General features: G+C 36.9%; 2 protein-coding genes across 2 annotated transcripts; both read left to right on the forward strand.

The window, feature by feature from the left end:
* Positions 1-535: 535 nt before the first annotated feature.
* LOC141843231 (protein trichome birefringence-like 23) lies at positions 536-4,744 on the forward strand. The gene is made up of 4 exons (XM_074731277.1): positions 536-869; positions 1,826-1,885; positions 2,366-2,643; positions 3,647-4,744. The coding sequence occupies exons 1-4, from the start codon at positions 644-646 to the stop codon at positions 4,421-4,423; spliced, it is 1,341 nt and encodes a 446-aa protein (XP_074587378.1). The 5' UTR covers positions 536-643; the 3' UTR covers positions 4,424-4,744.
* A 3,245-nt stretch (positions 4,745-7,989) lies between these two features.
* Positions 7,990-8,483, forward strand: LOC141842711 (uncharacterized). Its single transcript, XM_074730738.1, has 3 exons — positions 7,990-8,069; positions 8,165-8,312; positions 8,421-8,483. Exons 1-3 carry the CDS (start codon positions 7,990-7,992, stop codon positions 8,481-8,483), a joined length of 291 nt encoding a protein of 96 aa, XP_074586839.1.
* Positions 8,484-9,105: the final 622 nt, after the last annotated feature.

Genomic DNA, 9,105 nt, shown 5'->3' on the forward strand with positions numbered 1-9,105 from the left:
AATAAAATATTTTTATAAATCCATTAAAAATTCATAAGCGGACCACCAACCGACAATGCCTTAGGTCTCAAGGCCATAATCTCTGTTTCCATGTCTTAGATCTTGAATCTTGACTAATTTAATTTAATATGACGTGTCATATGTTATGTTTAACTTATTTAATAATCTAGATTACTTTATTAATAATCTAGATTCATTTGTTAAGCGTATATTGAAAAGATTCTTTTGTAATTATCAATCTAAACTATCGCTTTTATTCATGTGGGATGCATTAGGCTTCCGGAGTGTTCTTGGCGGCTTACGTGTCGCTACGAGCGCCCTCCATTTGGCTCATTTTTTTCCTTTAATCACAGTTATTTTTTTTACCTTTTTAATACTTTTTTTTCTTTATAAAAATAAAATTATTATTCACGACAAGTGAATAATGATTTTGTTGGCTTGTGCTCTACGACTGGTTTGCCACTGTTTTGACGGCGTGAATTTAATTTGTTAAAGAAGAAGCATAATAAAAATGGCTCCTTTGCCGTGACCACGCACCTCTCTTTCACTGCTTGCTTCTTTGCGCCTCTTGGTAGCGACGCTTTTCTGCTGCACGCCGCCACACCGGTCTCGTTGCTCTGCTTGGTCATCGTGAAGAGGGGGAATGACGACGGATTGGGAGCCGTGGCCGGCGCTCCAACGCAAGAGCAACCACGTCGTCGTCAAGCTCCTCGTCCTCGCCATCCTCGCCGGCCTCGCCTTCCGCCTCCTCTTCTCCCGCTCCGACGTGTTGCATCCCGTTCCGGTGTCGACTGCCGACGAGGCCGAGAGAGAAGCATCGGCGGAATCTATGGCGGCCGATGTCCTCGGTCTTGAAGACGACGACGGAGGTGACAAACTTTTTTTTTCTCTCTCTCTATCTTTTTGTCTCCGACCTCATTCTAAAGATCTGCTGTAGTTGGGCTTTGATTCCGGCGAAATGCGCAACGCCGGGCGCTGGAATCAAATGAATAAGGCAAACGAGATGTTTCTAGGGCATTTTTCTTTTTGAGTAAGGCCAATGAACCGATCTCCGTGGTTTCTTGAACCCTAAACTGGAATTAGCACTGCAGTGTTAAGATCTATAGTTTTGTAACGAAGAGCCTTTTTTTCTCTCTTGATTCTAACCAGTGTTCTGGCTGTTGTGTTTAATGAAGGCTTTATATTTCTCTGTTTTTGTCCGCAAGGAGGGAAAAGATTATTGTTTCTTAAATCACCCCCTTCTCCTCCTCAACCACTCTCTAATTCCCTTCCCTGTCTTTGAATTATGCGAATGAGTTCCAGATTCTTAAAAATTAAACTACTATGTGATAACTTGGTTTTGATAGTGACAGTTGAGCTCCTGTTACCTCAGTTCTTGAAGAATTGATCTGAAGGAAAAGGGATCTCTACATAGTGTCTATCGTCCAACACCAATTAGTGAACAAATGTATATATATTTTTTTGAAAATTAATGACCTTGGTATTACCATTTACCAAACGTATGGTCTTACACACAGCTAACTGTGTCAGTGGTTAGGTCATGTGAATCTGATACTGGTTGATTGTGATGGTAGGTTAGATCTGGGGTTCTCATCAGCATGATTTGCTGAAGGAAACTAGTAGGTACCAGTATTGTTTATATCGTCATGCTGATGAGAACCCCAGATCTAAATGAGAAAGTAGCTGCTATGTCCTGGACTTACCTCTTTGTTCTGAGAACTTTCACATACAAACTTAGAGGCTACTTTATCTAATTATACAAATATGTTTTACATAAGTTGGTTGACTTTCTCTGATATCAACTAACAATGATCATCATTTACAGGATCATTATCTACAAACTTAGGCTCCTCAGTTGATGAAGAACAAGTTGTTTCTAAACCAGGTATTAAATTTATGGAGATCTAATATTGAGATATGAATGTAAAGTAACAAATAAGATGAAGAAAATCACTTGTTGATTATGTCAAATGGCATAATTAGTCAAAATGCTGTTACTGTGCCCTGATCAATAACTCGGCTTGTTAGTATTATTGGTATCTGTGCATGCCCCAGCTTCCTAGAAATTGTTGCTTTTGGTGTTGAGTTTCATAGAACTCAGACTTTTTGTGAATTAACTGGAATTCACTGAACTAAATACTTATGATTCTTAATAACCGTATTACTTTCTCCATGTTAAGCAATGGTGGCTAGGGCTGAGTATGTTGTAATTTGAAATTTGAACTGTGTCAAAAAAATAATCTTAGTCTTAAGTGACATAATATTAGCTGATAATTTTACATTTCTTTTCTTTTCTGTGATGTTCATTTTAATTCTTGTAACTTAGCATTTGCAATGATTTAATTGGATCGTCAATATTATGCAGATAGGTGCGATCTTTTTACTGGGCAATGGATCCCAAATCCTTCAGGACCTACATACACAAATGAAAGCTGCCGTTTTATAGAACCTCCTCAAAACTGTATGAAGAATGGGCGCCCTGACACCGGGTATCAATTTTGGAGATGGAAACCACATGATTGTGATGTATCTCCATTCAATGCGAAGAGGTTTTTGGACACTATGCAGAACAAAAGCTGGGCACTAGTTGGTGATTCAATTCTTGGCAACCAAGCACAGTCGTTGATTTGTCTTCTCTCAAAGGTGAACTTTACATATTCTTCTAGTTTAGCAAGTCTTGAAATTTTAGTTTAAACAAAATTTTCAATCTGTTTAACGGGGAGTCTGTGACAAGTATCACAAATTTTAGATGATCTGGTTCGAGCAGAATTAGATATGTTAGTGTGTTTTGGATACCCAGAAGCTTAGAAGACATAGTCATTTAAAAGAATGAGAAGGCAACAACCAAATTCAACCTTCTAATATACTGTAATGGTTTCTATTTGCTACATCCTAATGCTAGGTGTCTATGACTCCAAAGCTGTGGCAGTGTTACCATATGAACATGTAATTTCCTACCTTAGCTTCTTTCCCATTTTAACATTATGAGCCTATAGCTGATATGTTTAAGGATTTACATGTTCTTGTTCAGGTTTGCTTTGCCCTGGTTCACAGATATTTTGTTGAATTTCTCATCTGTCTTACTTTTTCTGCTTGATAGGATCAAGCCTTTGTTCCCTGCTCACATCCTAGTATACCATGTCATGAGCATTCCATGTGACCAGCACAAGAATTATTTGTGTTCATTGTGGTACTGTCTTATTCATGGAATGGATTTCTCAGAATTAATACAGCGTAAGGGATAATATTATCAGAACACTTGTAGTAGAGAATGACCAATGTAAAGTAAGATGAGCTTCTCGTTCATTTGCTTTCCAAGATTTCTCTTGTAAAAATACCTGGAAAACTGACAAAGCATGACCTACTACAATATGATTAATGATGTTTATGCACATTCATTGTATTAACCTTGGATTTAGCTTGCTAAGCGATGACTTAGGCTTGTGCTACAGTATGGCTGTGTTAGGATTGAACTACACTATAGTATTGTTATGCAGGAAATGTAAGTACAATAGACAATTAGGACGCAAGTTTGATGAGTTCATCCCTAGTTTTTCTAGAGTATTATTTGGAAACACAAACCATCCATAATCTTGGAAATTGAACAATTCGAAAATGAGATATGTTTTCTTTCCTTTATCCTTAGGTTGAAGAACCAGTTGAGGTCTACCATGATGAGCAATACAAATCAAGAAAATGGCAGTTCCCCTCTTACAGTTTCAATCTCTCAGTCATCTGGAGCCCATTCCTCATCAAAGCAGCTATTTTCGAAAATGATGAGGGTGAATCAAAGTCTGTAAATAGACTCCATATTGATACTCTTGATCACAAGTGGACAAGTCAATATAAAAGCTTTGACTATGTTGTCATATCTAGTGGGCAGTGGTTTCTAAAAACTGCAATTTATATGGAGAATAATAAAGTAGTCGGCTGCCACTATTGCCCTAAGCTAAATTTATCAGAAATTAGTATTGAGTATGCTTATAATAAAGTCCTTAATTCTCTCTATCGTTTCATCAAAACTTCCGAGCACAAGCCAATTGTTATGTACAGGACATGGACACCAGATCACTTTGAATATGGTGAGTGGTTTAGTGGTGGGCTTTGTAACAGGACTGAACCATACAAGGCAGGAGAGGGCAGTGGCAGACATGTTGACAACTTCATGAGAACAATCGAGTTAAATGCTTTCACCAGGGCAGTGGCAGCTGAAGGAACACGTAATGGGGCACACTTGAAACTCTTGGACACTTATCAACTCTCAGTGCTTAGGCCTGATGCACACACGGGTCCTTACAGGACTTTTCATCCATTTGAGCATGGAAAGAATGTGAAAGTTCAGTATGATTGCCTGCATTGGTGCTTGCCTGGAGCTATTGATACTTGGAATGATGTGATGATGAAACTCATAATGGACGAGTGAATCTCACTTGCAGCTTTACGTGGTTGTTGGGATTTCACTGTTAAGATTGAATTGCTGCAAAACAAGGTAGGATTCTCAAATTACCGTTGCAACATCCTGTTGAACTGTAGATGATTAGTATTAATGATATTTACCTTGTAAAGTTTGGATCCTGAACAAAAAAGTTCTATCATCTATGTATACCGTATACGAGCTCCTCCAGGGATCATGAGTAGTTGTTATTCCATGTTTTCCCTTATGAATATTTTCTCCCAAAAGATTCTACATGTATTTATATGCGATGTTTTGGATCTTAGCGAATGATACTTTGAGTATTTACAATATTAATGTGTTTTTTTACCGAACCTTGACGCATCAGTTGGGTGTCAAACTGTACTGATTCTTGCCTACAGCAATTCTTTTCATAATGGAAGTTACTTCCAAAAATACTGTCATTGTTGATGCATGTCGAGTTTATGTTGGAAGCATTTGTGTAGAAGGAATGCCTTCATCATTTGCTTAGTTTGTAGTTCATGCGTCTATTTGTTGTTTGTATCATTTTTTTTATTTTTTATTCAAAAAAGAAGAAGAAAACAACTCCTTTGTTAAATATATCATCTTTGATATCAGAGGAAAGAAGCCTTGTTGCTCCTTTACTGACTATTGTTCTTCGTTTCATTTTGCAAGCCACTTTTCATATTTAGAAACGTATTTATGCTCCATTTTGCAGAGAACGACAGGTCTTCAAATGTCTGAAAATTTAGTGGGAAAATCATAGTTCTTCATGCGACAGGTTCGTTACATTTTCGATTATCATTTGACGAATAGACACCCAGGTTTTTGTTAACAAGTAGATGATAGGAATTTTGAACCGTAAGTTTAGGACAGTAAGTGAATTAGACGTTCCTAAGAAAGTTTAGTGTTCAGTTTGAATATGCTTAAATAATTTATAAAATTAAATGAATAAATTAATATATATTGTACATCGATCCATGAGTGAGTAATGGATGAACACTTAGTGTTAAATATTTTTTTTATTTTTTTTTAGAATTTAAAATTTAAGATTGAGGTTAAAAGTAAATGAAAATTTAGAAAAAATATTTAACAGTAAGTGTTCACGAGTTATTTACGGATTGGATGTATAATGTATCATCGTTTAAAATTTATGAATAAAAATTATTAAATATTTTTAATTAAAATTTATGAATAAAATTTATAAATTATATTTTATTAATAAATTTTTTAATCAAATTTATAAATAAATAGATTTATAATATCAAAGCATATTAACTAATCAAATAAATTTAAAAATATAAAATTTTTAAACAATATTCAGATGAAAATTCAATGATATTTAAATGAATCAAATTTAAATTAAATTTAGAATAAATTCAAGTAAAAAAATAAATTAAATTAAATTTAATAATTATTCCAATGACATTTTAGATTTCATTTACATGGACTACTAGCAAACAAAATAACATAAAGTTTAATTTGACTAGACTCCTTTTTACATATCACAAAGTAAGTTCATGCCATTTACTCAATTTTTTAAATAGATAATTACAATTACAGAGGTGTCTGTGAAAAGTAGTTTGAGCCCTATAATCCCAAAAACTACCCTTCGAGACTAAGCTTGACACAGAAAGAACCGAATCATGTTGACCTTGTGTTCCATGATAATAAAAAAATAAAAATCTCATGACGATATGATTCATAATTATACCTATGATATCTTGATTGTATCAAGGTGTTCGAAGAAAATACTATTATGTTAATTAAGAGTGTGCTTGGCCTACGGATCGGATGAAAGATCAGAAGTGTGTATATAAAAATTTTAAGAATTTTTAAAACCATTTTATTAATTTTATAACTAACATAATTAACTTAAATGTTATTTCGGCTATTTTGACCATTGCATAGGAGAAAACTGGGCCTCCACAGGGAAAGTGTGCCGCCCAGCTTGAGCCCATCCACGTTTCTGTCAGTTGAGAGCCGCAATAACATGGCCAGCCTTCCAAAAGTCAAATCATGTCAGAGGCAGGTACAAGACGATCCATGTTCCTATTCACAAGACACAGTCTGAAACTGTCTAATTCATTTGCCATCTTCCACAATCTTCCTTCCTTCCTTTGATCGATTCACAAGGAAAATGATGATCCTTTGGCAGTATTATTAGGTGGTGGAGCCTCCATTTGGCCTTGCCTTGCTGTTGAACCAATTATGGTGCTTATGATTGCTTCCTTTTACCAATTAGCAACCTTTTCCCTCTTCTCCAAGCTCTCATGATCACTCACGCATGAGTTTGCTGATACTGCATGGAGATGTGGAATGTTGACTCCTTCCCCAAATTCCATGTGCACGATGTCATACAAGTCAAGTCTGCAGTCTTACTCTGTTTTCCAGTATTTAATTACTGAAACACAGACACTCATCAAAATTCCTTCTTAGTGAAGCTTATTTACTGCAATGTCTAAAAATATGTCAAGGATTGATGGTGTAGGGTTTCATGCCCTACTGAACAGAGTTGGCATGCACTCGCAGCCACTCTATCCATTTGAAAACAATTTGCAACACTTTTCAAGAAGATAACTGAGCCCGAGTCTACACTGGCATGAAATTTACTCAGAAAGCAACATTCAAGGGCATAGAGCACCAATCACAACAAAGATAGAGCTTATCTTTGCAACTCCACTAGAGGACAAAAAAAATCATTGGTAGCTAGAGAATATCCATTTATTCTGTCAAACTAGCAAAGATAATAGCTCTGGATAATCATCATGATCAGCTCACAACAAGAATGGAAGAATGGAGATGGAGATTTGATGTGTGACATACCACTCCACTCCACTCCATTTCGATCGTATGCCAAAGTACTGCTCTGCACTTCATTCCATGCTATTCATAAAGAGATTTTTTGGTCCAACGAAGAATGAATGAAGGACTTCATATTCATGCAGCCATTGTGGACTTGAACAGCAGCTCTTCAAGTAATGGAACACACTTTGATTTACCTGGACCTCCATGGAAGTGTGATTGCAGCAGCATCTGTGTGCACCCAAGATTGCATAAGATACATCCACTGCGACGCAGGCAGATGCATGCGGATCCGAATCCTGCAAAACCTCACAATCCTGGCACCTAAACTATGAATGCATAAATTTGTGTGCTCAATCTAAAAGGAATACAAAAGGAGGCCCCCAATTACTCCTTCTCTATTCTTCCTTCCTTTCCTTTCTCCCATCATCCCTTTGCATGCATGTGACCCATCTGATCCGATTCCATTGGGACCCAGTTCCATCCATGCATTCGCACAGAAATAGACCAAAATCCATGCAAGTCGTCCTGCCAAATATCCACATCCTGCCAATCCCAACTTATCCAGCTCCAACACTCTCTTCTCAGGATTGTATATGGTCAAACCTCTGATTGATTGCCCTTAGAAAACGCCATAACACTTTTGCGAGTCCAATAGAATCAAAAAGACCACTTCAATATAAATATACCATGCAATGCAATGTAATGCTATAGCAAAGCAAGCAGCTAGCTAGCAGCCTGAGCAGATAAGAAGCAGCGCACGCATGGCAATGGGAGATCAGAACAACGACGAGCTTTACTTTGTCTTCATGAACTTCGATGAGCAGTACGAGCGCCTTCGACATGATCGGTAAACAAGAGTAGTCTTCAACTGTCTTCTCGCTGCAGATTAAGTATTGGCCGGTCCAATATGTCTCACCTGCTTTTATGCCGCCATTAATGTAGATCAAACGAGGGAATGAAGAAGCTTGACACCTATTTGAGCAACAAGCATGATCAGTTACTGGCAAAGCTTCTTCCTCCCCGCTCCTACAGGAAGAAGTCGTCTTTGGCCATAGTTGACGGCTTCTCAGTGGAGATCACCAAGCAGCAGGTACATGATTATACGAAGTAGTTCGTTTATTATTGACGCAAATTAACTTTTTTTTTTGATCTTTTTTCTTTTTGCGTTTGTTGTCGTCAACATATAATGCTCCTGCAGGCAGCCATTCTGAGATCTGCTAAGGAGGTGAGAGTGGTGGAGAAGAACCAAGAGCTTGCTTGACTCGAAGAGAGGGATTGTTGGAAGGTGCAAGAACACTAATATTAATTGCAGTAGAAATGTCTCACGCGTCGATCGATATAGCTAGCTATAATATTATATTAGTGTAAGTGTTAATTTCAACTCATAACTTGACTTTGGAAATTCAAAAGGTCGAGCTAGGAGAGAAATTGAAGTCATCTTGTCGAAGTTGCTAATTAAATATATTATGAGATCAAGGCATCTTTTGCGGAGAAAAGGGAGAATGGGAATGCGATCGAGATTGTTTGACCTCAAAACAAACCAATATCTTATAATATAAGCATGTGATCAAAGTGTTCTTCCTACTAGTCTTTCTAGTTGAATGCACTAGCTCTTAAGTTTTTCAATCCGCTTGGAAGAACTGAGGCATGCACTTGTGTGATCATGTGCACTTGGTTCATGGTACACCAAAATTTTTTTTGTCAAATATATACACTACAATCAAAGTCTGACATTTGACAATGAAATGAATGATATAAAGTCATAAGCCAATTAAACACACCTTCAACCAATCAAGTAAGTATCTTGGCCATATGTCCAAATGGCTACTCCATTTTATATTAAACAAGACATGCCTCCCAAAGGTTAATTAACGTCCAAACTA

Source organism: Curcuma longa, chromosome 12 (assembly GCF_044706935.1).
Source record: "Curcuma longa cultivar G26 ecotype Majalengka, Jawa Barat chromosome 12, ITB_CL_G26_1.1, whole genome shotgun sequence".
In the NCBI taxonomy this organism is placed as follows: domain Eukaryota; kingdom Viridiplantae; phylum Streptophyta; class Magnoliopsida; order Zingiberales; family Zingiberaceae; genus Curcuma; species Curcuma longa.

Coding starts and splice junctions, on each gene's coding strand:
- LOC141843231 (XM_074731277.1), top strand. CDS start 644: ATGACGACGGATTGGGAGCCGTGGCCGGCGCTCCAACGCAAGAGCAAC. Junction 870..1,825: donor TCTTGAAGACGACGACGGAG/GTGACAAACTTT, acceptor CATCATTTACAG/GATCATTATCTACAAACTTA. Junction 2,644..3,646: donor TGATTTGTCTTCTCTCAAAG/GTGAACTTTACA, acceptor CTTTATCCTTAG/GTTGAAGAACCAGTTGAGGT.
- LOC141842711 (XM_074730738.1), top strand. CDS start 7,990: ATGGGAGATCAGAACAACGACGAGCTTTACTTTGTCTTCATGAACTTC. Junction 8,070..8,164: donor GAGCGCCTTCGACATGATCG/GTAAACAAGAGT, acceptor CCATTAATGTAG/ATCAAACGAGGGAATGAAGA. Junction 8,313..8,420: donor TGGAGATCACCAAGCAGCAG/GTACATGATTAT, acceptor ATGCTCCTGCAG/GCAGCCATTCTGAGATCTGC.